This window comes from Rhinopithecus bieti, unplaced genomic scaffold, assembly GCF_001698545.2.
Source record: "Rhinopithecus bieti isolate Rb0 unplaced genomic scaffold, ASM169854v2 scaffold_11964, whole genome shotgun sequence".
Classification (NCBI taxonomy): Eukaryota; Metazoa; Chordata; class Mammalia; order Primates; family Cercopithecidae; genus Rhinopithecus; species Rhinopithecus bieti.
Genome location: NW_016807677.1, coordinates 1466558 through 1482986, shown reverse-complemented (window position 1 = coordinate 1482986; position 16429 = coordinate 1466558). Strand labels below are relative to the sequence as shown.

Here is a 16429-nt window from a genome sequence, read left to right as displayed (position 1 = left end):
GAATGTCTCCATCCCTCGAGGAAGTTTCCTCGTGCCCCTCTCAACCCACCCACCCCAGGTCTTCACTGTTCTGACCTCTGAGCTCCAAGTTTTGGCCAAAGGGTCATTTTTCCAGTTCTCCACTTCATATAAATGGAATTACACAGTACACAGGATTGATCTTTTGTGCTTGTGTTCAAAGCTCAATGTGTTTTTGTGATTCACCTATGTTGAACCAAGTACTTCTAAAATTTAGAAATCATTTAGCTCTTCTCCTTCCATTGTCACACTTCCCCTTCCTACCCATTTTTCAGATGAGGAAACTGAGGCTCAGAGAAGTGAAGGGATTCATCTAAGGTCACATCGCTAGTCAGCGGCAGAATTAGAACTAGATTCTAGGCAGGGCACGGTGGCTCACGTCTGTAATCCCAGCACTTTGGGAGGCCAAGGCAGGTGGATCACCTGAGGTCAGGAGTTTGAGACCAGCCTGGCCAACATGGCGAAACCCCGTCTCTACTAAAAATACAAAAATTAGCTGTGCATGGTGGCGGGCGCCTATAATCCCAGCTACTTGGAATACTGAGGCAGGAGAATGGCTTGAACCTGAGAGGCGGAGGTTGCAGTGAACTGAGATCGTGCCACTGCACTCCAGCCTGGGCAACAAGAACGAAACTCTGTCTCAAATAAAAACACTAGATTCTAGTCACTAGAGCCCTAGACTTCTGACTTTAGCCTGCAGCCACTGTTCCTTTTCTCTGCATGGAGAAAGACAAGGGTCAGGACTTAAACATTTTCCCTTCTATAAACTGAGCAGGTCTAAAGGATTTGGGACTGACTCATGAGCAGAGACAGGTTTACGCACACATGACTCACAGCAAGTTCATGCCCGCATTACTCACTGAGAGCTGGCAGGGCACGTGAGCTCAGGATCTCGTGTCGTCACCATAACATTGTAGGAGTGGTGTAGGGAAGGGGTGGTCACGTCTTTCAAGTGGTGATACATCCTACAATGAAAACTGTGACCTCGAGGAATTAGGAATTATACAGCCTTTCTGTCACCTTGGTGGCTGTGGTCAGCCAGTTCAGGATACTTTCTATGAGGACAGGAGGTGGGTGTAGTTCAGAGAGAGGAAGATTGGGCAGACGTCAGAGGGGTGTCTTCCCAGGATCTCTGGAGTGAAGCCTGGGCAGCAGGGCTCAGTTGGGGCCTCGGCTTCCCTGGCTCCTCCCCAGCTGCCTTGGCTGATTCATTCCCTTCCCTTGTGTTTCTCCTGCCATCCCAGCAAGGCTGCCCCTGCTAGGGTCTCAGAGGTAGTTGACCACGCGGTTTCAGTTTACACCATCCCCTTAGGAAATGCCTTCTGTTCTTTCCTGAGTCTCTTCAGGCCCCATCACTTCCTTGTTATTAATCTTGACAGCTGCATTAGGAACGAATGGGTGGTCCAGGTTTTGTGGGAGTAGTTCTGTGTCTGTGTCTGTCAGCTTCCAAAGGTGTAGGCAAGCTGGGTCTGAAGGGTTAGGAGCAGAGGGCAGGCTAGAGGGAGCAGGTAGGCCAGAAGGCAGCACATGCCACTCACTGAATGCTTTCTGGCCAAGGCCAGGACTAGGAAACAGGAAGATTCTCCCCTTGTCATGCCAGCATCTTTCGTGAGGATGTGCAGAGAAGAGGGTAAAAGAATCAAAACCACCAAGTTGCGTATGAGAGGAGACATAACTTTTGTGGTAGTTCCATGAAAACCGTTCCACAGTGTTCCTAGGTGCCATTGCCCCGCCCTCCGCTCTCCTTCCCTGTCTCTCCCTGCTTTCCCTTCTGGCTTTCTCACACGTATCTTTGAGCTACTTGCTGGTCAGCCTGAAATGATGATGCTCCTGCAGAGCCTCCCCTTTGTCACTCACTGTAGGAAACTGGGTCCCACTGATTCTGATACCCGAGGAGTTGGCCTAGAAATCAGAGCTGTTTCTTCCCCTGGAGTCCTCAACTTCCCGATCGTGTCATGGATCTTTCAGGCATTGTTTACTGCCTTGGACCTGAGCTAGCAGTTTGGGCTACTAGATCTTTAAAACAGGGCGAGGGAGAAGAGGTCCACTGACAGACGGCCCAGCTTGCCTCTGTGCAAGCTCACTGGTGCTCATAGCCTGGGCACATGCCCCACACAGTGTGATGCCCCATCTTTCCAGAGTGTCTGTCCCTAGGGCTCCACATAGCTTGCAGCCTGCAGGAGAGAGAGACATTAAAAGATACCATCTCAGGGAAAAAAGATGTTTTCAGCCAAGGTTGGAAATGAGTTGGAGGGTTGATGAGGCGGAGAGCTGTGGGGGAAGGCTCTTTCTGAGGGCAGGATTTTCAGAGGAGGTGGCAGCCACATGTCTTACATCTGCATCAGTTGGGCTGTGTCAGGGGACTCAGAGGAAGCCAGGCTTTGGAAGGAAGGAGGAGATGGAGTTGGGAGCAGAAAAGAATTGAAGGCATAGCTCAAGATCATTTCTGGTCCAAGTTACGATTTTAGGAAAGGGGAAATGAAAGGTCTTTATGGTATTTCAGAGATGACAGTAGCCTGTCCTGTCTTCCTCTCTCTCTAGTCTCAAGGTGCTGCAGTGGGATTCCTAAGCCCTTGTTTTCCTCTACTGTTCTAATCCGATCCTGCCTGCTGCTTTCCATCTGCAGCGGGGCTTGAGCTGGAGGGAGAAGGGGTTCTGAGTCCCCAGCAGGGAAGACCAGCTCCCCTGTTTGACTCTTGCCCAGCCCTCTTTGTTTTGGGTCATACCCACACTTTCTGCTTAGGTTGACTGAGCCACCGTGCCAGGCCTGCAGCAGCCTGAGTGCTGTGCGAGGAGGGTGTGTAGTGAGACCAATTTCCACTGTAAGATTGAGGGACCTGGATGTGCAGGCACATTCTGGCCTTTAGGAAAGTCACTCTGGAAGGCAAAATGCTTTATCCTGCTCATGCTTTCCTCATGCTTTATCCTGCTCATGCTTTATCCTATTCATGCTTTATCCTGCTCATGCTTTATCCTGCTCGGAATGTTCTCAGGATTCCTCTTTGGGCATTTCCTTGAAGAACCAGAAAACAAGCAAAATAACAGTTCTTATTACTTTACACACATCTTTTTAATGGATACCATTATTCCTGATCTCACCACCCTCTTATGCATCCAGGTCAGCTCTGAATTCCTTTTGCTCATTTCTAAACATTTAATTAACTCTAAGCAGACGAAGACGTGCCCCCATGGGTAGACGGGGAACATGGCACTCATGTGCACACTTGCTGCGTTTTTTGGCTTAGGGGAGCATCTCCTCCTGGCCCCCGTGGTGTTGTGATAGGGGAGCTTCCTATTCCTGGGCTTTCCTGGACTGTTGTAGTTCTCAGAGCTAGGAGACCTGCTGCTGCTGCTTTCATGGGCCCATATACATTGGCCACTACTCAGTTTGGGAGGCAGAAAGCAGTCTGTGGGGACTGTTCCCAAATTGCTGGCATGAGCCTTAAGTAGCAGGCAGAGCTCTAGTGGGGAGGTGGTAATGGGGCTATGAGCCATTCTAGGAAGGAATCCAGTAGGGACAGAGCTTCACTCTCTCCCTGCTGCTGCCAGCTCTTGAGCTGCAGCTTTAGATTTTGACCTTGGGCCATAACCTCGTAAGTCAGCTGAGAGCCTGCTGTGGGCTGCCTTGGCTCTTGGGGCCTTAAACAGCCACAGTGGGGCTTGTCCTATAGAACAAGCATTGACCATATCTCTTGCCTGCCCTTGGGTGAGCTGTTTGACTCCTGATTGTGGGCCCTCCATTAGGATTCCATTTGTGATGTTCTGTATCCATTCTAACCTGGATGCAGAGGTGGGTGGACATTAACCCTGTGATGATATGCCATTCCCCACCCATGGTAGGCGATTCACAGAGCCTGTGGCTCCCCCAAAGCAGCTCTCAGAGGCTGCACTAAAGGCCATGGAAGAGGAAGTGGCCCAAGTACTCGAGCAAGACCAGAGGCACCTGCTGGAATCAAAGCAAGAGAAGATGCAGCAACTGCGGGAGAAGCTGTGCCAAGAGGAGGAAGAGGAGATTCTCCGGCTTCACCAGCAGAAAGAGCAATCTCTCAGGTCCTGCCCTTCCCCTTGGGCATGCTTCCCGGGGCCTTTCAGGGGATGTGAGGAGCCAGGGACACCCTCTCAGCCTGGGGACCACTGGGATGCCCATGGTTCTACCAAGACCAACTAAAGTTGGGAAACTTTACCCAACAATTTCTGCTTACATCTCATTGGTTATACCTAGTTGCAGAGAACACTGGGAAATGTAGTCCTTTAGCTGACCTCTTTACCCAGTAGAATAAAAGCAGGGTTCTGTTGGTAAAGGAAGAAAGGGAGATGGATATTGAGCTGTTAATGAGCCATCTGTCACAGTCCCAGGATGGGAAAGGTACTACGAAAAGGTGTTAACATTTCATTTACTTGGCAATTTAACTAAAGGCTGAGTCTTGTCCTCTTGTACAGAACATCCAAGAGTGGTAGAAAATTATTATTTTTAGATGATACCTAGCAAAGTATATATAAAACATTTGTGCTTAATTTAGAGAAAATAAAACAGAAAACCAACATACAAGTACTGGGAAGGTCGGAACAATCTCTCATGAGCCCAATGCAGGAAGCATTGACCCAGGGTCCGTCCTTATATCGCATCCTTGTGGGTCCTCCACCAGGGAACATCCCAAAGAACAGACACCTCCAACCCCCTAGCATCCTCCTCTTCCAGCCAACTGAGAATTGGGGCAGGGGTCCCTGCAAGCAGAGTGTGACTTACCTTAAGGTGCAGCGTCCAAAGAACAGACACCTCCAACCCGCTAGCATCCTCCTCTTCCAACCAACTGAGAATTGGGGCAGGGGTCCCCCCAAGCAGAGTGTGACTTACCTTAAGGTACAGTGTCCAAAGAACAGACACCTCCAACCCCCTAGCATCCTCCTCTTCCAGCCAACTGAGAATTGGGGCAGGGGTCCCCCCAGGCAGAGTGTGACTCACCTTAAGGTGCAGTGCCTTGGAGGAAATCCTGGCGGTGTGTCCCTGTCAGCCCACCAGTCTCCTCCCCTCTTGCTGGCCACCCTGAGCTTGGCTGACTGTCTTTCCATCCCTCTCCCAAGGCCCCTGACTCCAGAGGCCCTCTTAGGTTGTGGAGAAGACTGGAATGCCAAAAGTGTCTTGATTCATGGCCTGGAACATAGTAGTTGCTGAACAAATGGTAGCAATTACTTTTATTTTCAGTTGAAATCAGTGCATGTTCAGGCATTCTTGACTAAGTGACTTCTCTGTGGACAGTGCCTTGCCTGACTTTCTTCAAAATAATTCATCACCAGAACCTGTTTCTGTTTATGCCCAAGCCTTTCTGAGGAATGGGCTCTTCTTCCCTCTGCTGGGAACTTCCATGTGGTAGAAATTTCTGGAAGCCACAGCTGATCTTATAACAAATATTTCTGGAATGAGAAGGCAGGCAGATTGGCCCTTAGTTTCTTTCACTGTAAAATGAAGGGATTGGACTTAAAACTTCTAAAGTCCCTGCCAGCTCTAACGCTGTTGCTGTGTGTAAAATTTAGCCATAGGACAAAGAGAAAGGGTTTCTGGGGAATCTAGAAGGAAGGATTTTTACTTAATTCAAATTTTCTCTCTCTCTTTTTTTTTTTTTTGAGACAGAGTCTTGCTCTGTCGCCCAGGCTGGAGTGTGTGGCTCACTGGGCTCACTGCAAGCTCTGCCTCCCGGGTCACACCATTCTCCTGCCTCAGCCGCCCGAGTAGCTGGGACTACAGGTGCCTGCCACCATACCTGGCTAATTTTTTTTTTTTTTTTTGTATTTTTAGTAGAGATGGGATTTCACTGGGTTAGCCAGGGTGGTCTTGATCTCCTGACCTGATAATCTGCCCGCCTCGGCCTCCCAAAGTGCTGGGATTAAAGGCGTAGGCCACCATGCCTGGCCAAATTTTCTCTCTTAATGGAAGAAAGTAATGGTGTTCGTATCTTGACATAGGAAAGAATTCTAAGTCTTTTTTTTGGCTTTAGGATTTGTTACAGAAGCTTTTCAAAGGAATTGTCTTCCAAATCATGTTTTTCCTAGGCTTGAATTCCCTGAGTTTCCAGCACACATCCCCTGGTCATACGGGGCTGTGTGAGGAGTTACTCGAAAAGGATGTGGTTTGTGTAAGCAGGGGGATGTCTGCTTAGGATGAAATGGTCACTGTTGTTGCTGTGTAAATAAGATAACCTTTCGTAGATATCACAGCTTGCTTTTAGTTTGGGGCTGTATGATGCTGTTCAAATTCAGTTCATTTATTAAGCACCTACTTTATGTCAGCTTCTATGTGTGGTACCTGGGATATAACAGATTTTAAGACAAGATTCTTTCTCTTGAGAAGCTCCCAGACTTCCAAGGAAAACAGAGATACAGAAGATGAATTATGATGCCATGTGGCATATGGTGCAGAGTAGCATGGGATAAGAAAGGTCCACATGTAAAGTGATGGGAACAGAAAGATGAATTGATAAGCTTGGAGGGAGTTGGAAAGACTTCCCAGAGAGGGAGCTGGGTGTTGAGCAATGACTATGGGTTTGCTAGATAGAAAAGGGAATTCTTGGCGGAGGACCTAGGAAGGAAGAGTGTGGTAGAATGGAGGGATGGTGACTCAGCTGATGTGCCTAGAACAGAGTCTGTCGGAGTGAAAGAAGGTGGAATCAGGTTGGGTGGCTATAGCTATCTTTGAGTGAGTGCCATGCTGAGGAGAAGCTGTTGACAAGAGGGGAGCCTTTGGAAGAAGTGCTATATTACTGAAACCCAGAAGCCAGTAGTTTGCTTTTTTTTTTTTTTTTTTGGGAGATTGAGTCTTGCTCTGTTGCCCAGGTTGGAGTGCTATGGTGCGATCTCAGCTCACTGCAACCTCTGCGTCCCAGGTTCCAGCAATTCTTCTGTCTCAGCTCCCAAGTAGCTGGGACTACAGGAGTGCGCCACCATGCCCGGCTAATTTTTGTATTTTTAGTAGAGATGGGGTTTCATCATTATGGCCAGGCTGGTCTCAAACTCCTGACCTCTAGTGATCCACCTGCCTCGGCCTCCCAAAGTGCTAGGATTATAGGCATGAGCCACCATGCTCAGCCAGTAGTTTGCTTCTTGAAGCAAAGGGGAGTTCATGGTTCCCTCGTTATCCTGGAAGGTATTAATGGGAGGCAGCTGTAGACCCAGAGGCTGAGGTTAGACTCATCTTTAAGATTTAGGAAGCTTTGACTGGGCGCAGTGGCTCACGCCTATAATCTGAGTGCTTTGGGAGGCTGAGGCCAAAGGATCACTTGAGCTCTGGAGTTCAGAGACCAGCCTGGACAACATAGCGAGACTCCATCTCAACAATTAGCTGGGTTTGATGGTGCATGCCTGTGGTTCCAACTACATGGGATGCTGAGGCAAGAGGATTGCTTAAGCCCAGGAGTTTAAGGCTGCAGTAAGCCGTGATCACACCACTGCATTCCAGCCTGGACAACAGAGCAAGAACCTCTCTCCAAACAGGAAAAAAAATAAAAAAAGATTTAGGAAGTTTCTTAGGCAGGCAACAGGGCTATTGGAGACTGACAACCACAGCCTGTGAATAGAAGAAAGACTTTGGTGGTTTCTCTGACAACCTCGCCTTTCCTTTCCATCTCAGTTCCTTGAGGGAGCAACTACAGAAAACCATTGAGGAGGAGGAGGCCCGGATGAGAAAGGAGGAAAGCCAGAGGCTATCCTGGCTCCGAGCCCAGGTCCAGTCCAGCACACAAGCAGATGAGGACCAAATCAGGTAAGTGCGTGCTTACCTGCGAGCTGCCCAGCCTCGCGGAGGTGACCCCAGGATACACAGGGCCATTCCCAATCCACTCTGTCCATCCAGGGCTGAGCAAGAGGCTTCCCTGCAGAAACTGAGAGAAGAGTTGGAGTCTCAACAGAAGGCTGAGAGGGCCAGCTTGGAACAGAAAAATAGGCAAACGCTGGAGCAGCTCAAGGAAGAGATGGAGGCTTCAGAGAAGAGCGAACAGGCTGCTCTGAACGCTGCTAAGGAAAAGGCTCTGCAGCAGCTGAGGGAGGAGCTGGAAGGGGAGAGGAAAGAAGTGAGCCAGTCAAGTGGGGACCTCACCCTCTGACATGTTTCTGGGCTGCCTGGGGAGGGACTGAGTGCACAGGGAGAGGAAGGGCAAGCCTCGGGTGGGCGTGCAGGCTGGGGAGCCAGGTGGAGAGGAGGTCTCACACATAGACTGGCATGGGAGATGGCGAGGTGACTGCCTGGGCCCATTACTCCATATGGACCAAAGTAGCTCAGGGCAGGAGCTTGCTCTGCTGTCCATGGCAGGGCAGAGGATGCAGCAGGCATCCCGAGGCCCCTCCAGGATCAGGCTGGTTGGCAGTGGCGGCTGGAGGTTCTCAAGCAGAGAACCATCAGAGGCTTGAAGGGGAGTGTCCTGTGGATTTGAGAAAATTGGTGACTGAAAGAGATTTAGCCAGACCAGAGGTTTTGAGACAAGGGCGCTCTGTCTCTCACTGTCTCTGAGGGACAGCTGCAAGGGCCTCACTCCCCACTTTTCCCTCCTTTCTTAGGATGAGAGGCTAGCAACATAGCAGGGATTTTCTCTTTGTCCATACTCCCTGTATTCCAGTCAGATGGCTGGCTTCTGAAGGTTTTAGCACAGTCTCTCTGAAAACTTGCAGTGCATTGGAGTTCCCTTGTCTTGCTGTAGTGTTTTCCATGTCTAAAAGCTGCAGCTTTGCACCTCACCAAAATAAAAAGAAGGTTCTACATGGCCTGACTTAATGACACCATCCAACCTGGCCCCCCTGGCTTGGATCTTATTTACCAGCATGAGCACCATCTGTGGACCTGTGGCCTAGTCTAAAGGCAGGGGGTGGGAGCAGAGAGCCGAAACTTACTGAAATGCCCCTCTCTTCTGGCCTTCATGTTCCTGTTCATTTGCCAATTGTAGACTTCAGGGGCTGAGTTATTTCAGAGGAACAAAGATGTGCTATGCTTCCCCGTGCTTCCCTTGACCCTGATCTCAAGGGGTTGGGGGTTGGTAGTCTTCCTGGCTCTGCCTCCCACCATGGTCAGTGCCTGGCCAGCTTCCCTCACAGTCCTTTTGCTCCTTCCCAGGCGGTGGCAAGGCTGGAGAAGGAGCACAGTGCTGAGCTGGAGCGGCTCTGCTCCTCTTTGGAGGCCAAGCACCAGGAGGTGAGATGCAGTATCCTGGGCCCCCTTCATGGCTGATTAACAGAATTCAGTCCTATCCCTGGCTACTAGGCAGTGAGCCTCTCCCTCCAGCCCCTGGGGATGGATGCCAGGTCCTCAGAACACATCCCCACACAGCAGCTGTACAGTAACCCTGAGGGACACACTTCCCTGTGTGTGCGGGGTTCTCCTCAGGTGGTCTCCAGCCTCCAGAAGAAGATAGAGGAAGCTCAACAGAAAGAGGAGGCCCAGCTGCAGAAGTGCCTTGGGCAGGTGGAGCACAGAGTTTACCAGAAGGCTTATCACATGGCTGAGTATGAGCAAGAGGTGAGTGCTGCTCTGCATCTTCCACAGTTATGTGCACCTGTCGTGGACTCTCTTACAGTCAGCTGAGCCGTCCTAGCCTGAGTGGCCTCCAGTTTGCTTTGGATGGCTCAGCTGGGGTTAGCACTTCTGGTTCCATTTTTATGCATTAGTTCCCTTGAAACCAGGTAGTCCTCCAATCTGATGCCCCTGTATGCATGTGGAGAGGGTGTGTTGAGGTATGGCTGTGTGCTGACCATGATGTCATGGCTGTGTGATGTCCATGTTTTATGTGTGGGGGGAGATTGGGGAAATGTGTGTAAGACCTTCAGGTGCAGCAGGCCCTGATTGCTGGTCCACCTGGGTTCTGCATGCCACATGCCTGCCGTCTCCCCTGCAGCTCAGCAGTCTCCTGCGAGAGAAGCGCCAGGAAGTGGAAGGGGAGCATGAGAGGAGGTTGGACAAGATGAAGGAGGAGCACCAGCAAGTGATGGCTAAGGCCAGAGAGCAGTATGAAGCTGAGGTAGCTCGGCCACATCCCCTGTGCGCATGCACACGCGCACACACATGCGCACACACGCGCACACATGCACACACATGCACACACACAAGCACACACACACACGCACGCATGCACATGCACGCACACCCCAGGGTCCTTCTCACCTGACTGTGGGGCAGAGGAAGGGGATAAACTGTGGTCAGGGATTGTGGCAGGTTTTCCTTCCTAGTACTCTGCCATGGTGATGTTTTTTGCCTTTTTTATTAAAGCATGGAAAAGACCTCCACCTAATGAGGGGCAATTCCTTTTTTATCGGGCAGGCTGCACTTTCTTCTGATGGTAAAAAGACCCCCCATACATTGAGCTTGTACTGTGTGCTGAGAACTATTCTGAGCTCTTGATCTATTATAACTCATTTAGTCCTCACACCGGCCTTAGGAGAGATCTATTATCATTATCTCCATTTTAAAGATGAGGACACTGAGACTTGGAGAGTTTAAGTAGCTTCCCAAGATCACACTCAGCTAATAAGTGGAAGAGCTAAGATTCAAGCCCAGGGTGTCCGACTCCAAAGCCTTCAGTTTCCTCACTGCAACGCCATGTCACCAATGTTCCTTAACATCTCAGGACACCAAGAAATAGACTGGCAAGAACGAAGTAATACTGATATTCTCCCCATTTTAAGTCTTTGAGCTTAAGGTAGGAAAGTTCAGCGACTTGAGTGTACCCAAGCTGGCCTGGCTTGCTCACATTGAGGGTGAACATTGAGTGGGTAGAGGGTGGCTGACTATGGCCCACAGCTGGGCCCCTGCAGGGCGTTAAGACTACTGCTCCAATAACTGGAACCAGTATCCCAGACTCTTTCTAGGATCTTTTCCAGGGCAGAAATAGCAGTCCCATAATGAAATTTGCCACATCCCTCCCCCCAACCAATTATGATCGTGCTGAAGAATAGTGATAATTTATCAGTGACCTCTCATTCCTTAAGGAGGAAAAGTTGTATATGGTGGAGCCATAGGAGAGCCAGAGCATGGTGTCCGGCAGCGTCTGCTTCACCTGTAGAGGGCTGCAGGCTTGGTGGGGTCAGGGCCGGTGCTGTGCTTGTAACCCTCCTCTTCTCTAAGAGCTGGCTTTAGGGAACCGACGGTGTCCCTGATCTTATTGACGCAAGGCTGCAGGGCTGGGGGAGCTGTGATTTTTGTGGTGGAAGGGGCCGCTGCAGCTTCCCACCAGTGGGCCCATCCTCTTTGCAGGAGAGGAAGCAGCGGGCTGAACTTCTGGGGCACCTGACCGGAGAGCTGGAGCGCCTACAGAGGGCCCATGAGCGAGAATTGGAGACTGTGAGGCAGGAGCAACACAAGCGTCTTGAGGACTTGCGGCGCCAGCACAGGGAGCAGGTGAGGGGCCTGGGGCAGGGTGAGCCCACTGTGACCCCTCCACGCACGGTAGGAAGGTGCTGGGAGCAAACACGTGGCCCCAGCAGGATGGAGCCTGACAGCTTCTGGAGTGCGAGTCTCTCACTGGCCATCTCCAAGCTGGGGCATCCTTGCTGCTTTGTTTTCTGGGCCAGGGAACACACCCAGGATTAGAACTAGAGGTCAGCCCCTGTAAGGCATTGGGGTTGGCACCTTCGCGTCTCCTTGCTCCAGCAGGAAGTAAACAAGGTGCGGAGCCTTCCTGGGAGGCTGCAGGGGCACACAGTGAGGAAGCCTGAGCCCAGAGTGGAGGTTGCGGTGTGGCATGGTGGGTTCTGGAACCCCCTCCTGCCCCTCAGCTAATGCCTTACACTCTTTCTATGCTTAAGTCTTTCTCTTTCTGGGCAGGAAAGGAAGCTCCAAGATTTAGAGTTGGACCTTGAAACTAGAGCTAAAGATGTCAAGGCCAGATTGGCTCTGCTGGAGGTCCAGGTGAGGGATCTGCAGGAGTCCTTGACCTCAGAGTCATAGCTCCTCTAGCAGAGGGCAGGCCCAGCCCCTCAGTCCTGGGGTCTGCAGTCAGCCAGAAAATCGTGTCTCTTCTCTGCAAGGAGGAGACCGCCCGGAGGGAGAAGCAGCAGCTGCTTGATGTGCAGAGGCAGGTTGCTCTGAAGAGTGAGGTTTGTCTCCCTCTTTTGTCCTCCCTCCTGTTTTCCCTCCATCCCCTGTCTTTCTTCTCCATTTTCCCCACATTTTGTTCATCTGATGTGTCCAGGGCACTGGGGTTCCAAACTCTCTTGGCCAGTATTCCACAAATAGTGCCACTCTGTGGACCCCACTTGGGAACCTCAAGGGAGTGGGGCTGTGGTGGGACAGAAGCCTGCAGACCTCCTGACCTCGGAGGTGCTGACTTCAGTGGCTCTGAGTTCATCCCCAGCCCATCTTCCTCTGGCTTCCCTACCCTCTAGTGCTGTCTGCTCCCTGCCTTCTCCCTGTGCTGTCTCTGGGTGCTTCTATATTTCCTTCTGCCCCTAGGAAGCCACAGCCACCCATCAGCAGCTGGAGGAGGCACAGAAGGAGCACACCCACCTGTTGCAGTCAAACCAGCAGCTCCGGAAAATTCTTGATGAGCTGCAGGCCCACAAGCTGAAGCTGGAGTCCGAAGTGGATCTGCTGCAGGCCCAGAGCCAGCAACTGCAGAAACACATCAGGTGGCATGGGCACCCTGCACTTAGCCCCGCTGACTGCCTCCTGCCTGCCCTCTGACCTCTGACTTCTGCTACTTGCATCATGGCCCAATTAATAGAGAGAGGTGGAGTCCCAGCTTGGGAGCTAGGCAGAAGAGCCTGTAGCTACATTTTGTAGGGAGTTGGGGTTGTTAAGATGGTGTGAAAAGCAGGGGATCTCTGGTGCTATTATTCCTCAGGGACTTGATGGGTGGGAGTGAGGGGGGTGGAGATGGTTCTGACCCACTTCACCCACCACCTCTGCCACCGCCCTGCCTCTCACTCCCCTTTCCCTGCGCAGCAGCCTGGAGGCTGAAGCTCAAAAGAAGCAGCACCTGTTGAGAGAAGTGACAGTTGAGGAAAATAATGTTTCCCCACATTTTGAACCAGATCTCCACGTTGAGGACCTGAGGAAATCCCTTGGGATGGTGAGCTGGGGGTGGGGGTACCAGGATGGGGTGGGGCATTGGGAGGGGCTGGGCATCAGGGGAGTACTTCCAGAGGGGATGGGTCATCAGGAGGGGTGGAGCCTCAGGAGGGGAGTATACGGTAGGCTGAGGTATCAGGAGGGGCTGGTTCTGCTCTCTATGGGACCTGGTCTGTTCTTATTCCCAGCTACCAGTCATCTCCACCAGTCAGATGATATCTATAAGTAAACAGTGCCTGGCATCTGGAGAGCCATCTCCTTGTCTAGACCACTGGGAGGAGCTTTGGGGTCTTGAACCTGCAGGGTATCTGCTTTTGCTACACTCAGTGGACTTTTCTACCATGTGTCCCTAGAACCAGATCAAAGAGGTGTCTTCTTCTCTCTCCCAGAGCAAGGAGGACTTACACTTGAACAGGTGAGTTCCCATAGCCTGTCTTATTTCAGGTTAGGGTACCATGAAGGGGTAAGTGAGTACCTGCATTGTAGAGCTGGGTGAGCTGAAGTGAGGAGACAGTGATCACCAGTGGGGCTTAGTTCGTGGGGAAGGTTCTGGAGGATTAAGCAATCTTCTCTGGCAAGCCAAGAAACTGCCCACTGTGACCTTTGACATGGCATTCTTCTCTAGTGGAGAAACAGATTGCTGGAAGTGTCTGGTCATCTATCTGGAGGCCCCAGGCATGATCCCTCTCAGAGTCAGGGTGAGGGCACTGTCAGTCCCAGGCACTGCACACTGTGGGTATTGAACAGTGGCATCCCTGCACTCACAGTGCCCAGCCCCAGCCCAGCAGCTCTGGTCTGTGCTCAGGGTGGGCATCTGCTGGGGAAGTAGCTGTGTGACCCCGAGCAGAGTTCTCAGAGGCTTCTGTTTTCCTTCTTCAACTCCTGCTCCAGCCTGTCCTCCCACAATGTCTGGCACCTCCTCTCTACTGAGGGGGTAGCCCTCCGTAGTGCCAAGGAGTTCCTTGTGCGGCAGACACGCTCCATGCGGAGGCGGCAGACAGCTCTGAAAGCTGCCCAGCAGCATTGGCGCCATGAGCTAGCTAGTGCGCAGGAGGTGGCCAAAGACCCACCAGGCATCAAGGCCCTGGAAGATATGCGTGAGAACCTGGAGAAGGTCAGGAGCTTTGGGAAGAACCTGCCAGCCCTGTGTGTGGGAGGTGGGGGGAGTCAGCAAAACACTCCTTTGGGGTCCCCCTCAGTTGGTCATTCTCGGGACTCCATGAGAGTGGCCACCTTGGCACTGGGTCACTTATATTTCCATGGCAATGCATAGCATGCAAACACCTTTTCTAGTAGTAAATAATTTGAACCTCATGATAACTGTATTAGTCCATTTTCATGCTGCTGATAAGGACATACTTGAAACTGGAAAGAAAAAGAGGTTTAATTGAACCTACAGTTCCACATGGCTGGGGACGCCTCAGAATCATGGCAGGAGGTGAAAGGTACTTCTTACGTGGTGGCGGCAAGAGAAAATGAGGAACAAGCAAAAGCAGAAACCCATGATAAACCCATCAGGATCCTGTGAGACTTATTCACTATCACGAGAACAGTATGGGGGAAATGGCCCTGTGATTCAAATTATCTCCCACCAGGTCCCTCCCACAACACATGGGAATTATGGGAGTACAGTTCAAGATGAGATTTGAATGGGGACACAGCCAAACCCTATTATTCCACCTCTTGCCCCTCCGTATCTCATGTCCTCACATTTCAAAACCAATCATGCCTTCCCAACAGTCCCCCAAAGTCTTAACTCATTTCACTATTAACCCAAAAGTCCACAGTCCAAAGTCTCATCTGAGACAAGGCAAGTCCCTTCTGCCTATGAGCCTGTAAAATCAAAAACAAGCTAGTGACTATCTAGATACAGTGGGGGTACAGGCATTGGGTAAATACAGCCATTCCAAATGGGAGAAATTGGCCAAAAACAAAGGAATTACAGGGCCCATGCAAGTCCGAAATCCAGTGGGGCAGTCAAATTTTAAAGCTCCAAAATAATCTCCTTTGACTCCATGTCTCACATCCAAGGTTACACTGATGCAAGAGGCAGGTTCTCATAGTCTTTGGCATCTCCGCCTCATGGTTTTGCAAGGTACAACCCACTTCCTGGCTGCCTTCACAGGCTGGCATTGAGTATCTGTGGCTTTTTGAGGTGCACAGTGCAAGCTAATGATGGATCTACCATTCTGGGGTCTGGAGGATGGTGGCCCTCTTCTCACAGCTCCACTAGGCAGTGCCTCAGTAGGGACTCTGTGTGGGGGCTCTGACCCCACATTTCCCTTCTGAACTGCCCTAGCAGAAGTTCTCCATGAGGGCCCCACCCCTGTAGCAGACTTTTGCCTGGGCATCCAGGTGTTTCCATACATGTTCTGAAGTCTAAGCAGAGGTTCCCAAACCTCAGTTTTTGAATTTTGTGCAGCTGCAGGCTCAACACCACGTGGAAGTTGCCGAGACATGGGGCTTGCACCCTCTGAAATCATGGGCCAAGCTGTACCTTGTCCCCTTTTAGCAATGACTGGAGCAGCTGGGATGCAGGGCACCAAGTCCCTAGGCTGCACACAGCATGGGGACCCTGGGCCTGGCCCACGAAACCATTTTTTCCTCCTAGGCCTCTGGGTCTGTGATGGGAGGGGCTGCCATGAAGACCTATGACATGTCCTGGAGACATTTCCCCCATTGTCTTGGGGATTAACATTTTGCTTCTTGTTACATATGCAAATTTCTGCAGCTAGCTTGAATTTCTCCTCAAAAAATGGGTTTTCTTTTCTTTCTTTCTTTTTTTTAATTATACTTTAAGTTTTGGGATACATGTGCAGAACATGCAGGTTTGTTACATAGGTATACACGTGCCATGGTAGTTTGCTGCACCCATCAACCTGTCATCTACATTAGGTATTTCTCCTAATGTTATCCCTCCCCTAGTCCCCCACCCTCACAGGCCCCGGTGTGTGATGTTTCCTTCCCTGTGTCCATGTGTTCTCATTGTTCAACTCCCACTTATGAGTGAGAACATGCAGTGTTTGGTTTTCTGTTCCTGTGTTAGTTTGCTGAGAATAATGGTTTCCAGCTTTATCCATGTCCCTACAAAGGACATGAACTCTTTCTTTTTTATGGCTGCATAGTATTCCATGGTGTATATGTGCCACATTTTCTTTATCCAATCTGTCATTGATGGGCATTTGGGTTGGTTCCAAGTCTTTGCTATTGTGAACAGTGCTGCAATAAACATACGTGTGCATGTGTCTTTATAACAGAATGATTTATAATCCTTTGGGTATATACCCAGTAATGGGATTGCTGGGTCAAATGGTATTTCTGGTTCTAGATCCTTGAGGAATCACCACACTGTCTTCCACAATGGTTGAA

General features: G+C 50.7%; 1 protein-coding gene across 9 annotated transcripts in view; it reads left to right on the top strand.

Moving 5' to 3' along the window:
* The window catches only part of CEP164 (centrosomal protein 164), an 88269-nt gene that overhangs the window by 58936 nt on the left and 12904 nt on the right, over nucleotides 1-16429 (top strand). For 8 of the 9 annotated variants that reach the window (XM_017883089.1, XM_017883091.1, XM_017883088.1 and 5 more), the window contains 13 exons: nucleotides 3859-4068; nucleotides 7640-7771; nucleotides 7862-8078; nucleotides 9113-9190; nucleotides 9383-9514; nucleotides 9891-10013; nucleotides 11246-11389; nucleotides 11816-11899; nucleotides 12019-12087; nucleotides 12443-12618; nucleotides 12935-13061; nucleotides 13414-13475; nucleotides 13952-14174. In XM_017883089.1, the coding sequence (XP_017738578.1) occupies nucleotides 3859-4068; nucleotides 7640-7771; nucleotides 7862-8078; nucleotides 9113-9190; nucleotides 9383-9514; nucleotides 9891-10013; nucleotides 11246-11389; nucleotides 11816-11899; nucleotides 12019-12087; nucleotides 12443-12618; nucleotides 12935-13061; nucleotides 13414-13475; nucleotides 13952-14174 (1777 nt within the window). The remainder of the gene's footprint in view (nucleotides 1-3858; nucleotides 4069-7639; nucleotides 7772-7861; nucleotides 8079-9112; nucleotides 9191-9382; nucleotides 9515-9890; nucleotides 10014-11245; nucleotides 11390-11815; nucleotides 11900-12018; nucleotides 12088-12442; nucleotides 12619-12934; nucleotides 13062-13413; nucleotides 13476-13951; nucleotides 14175-16429) is intronic. The other variant, XM_017883087.1, reaches the window with a different exon arrangement.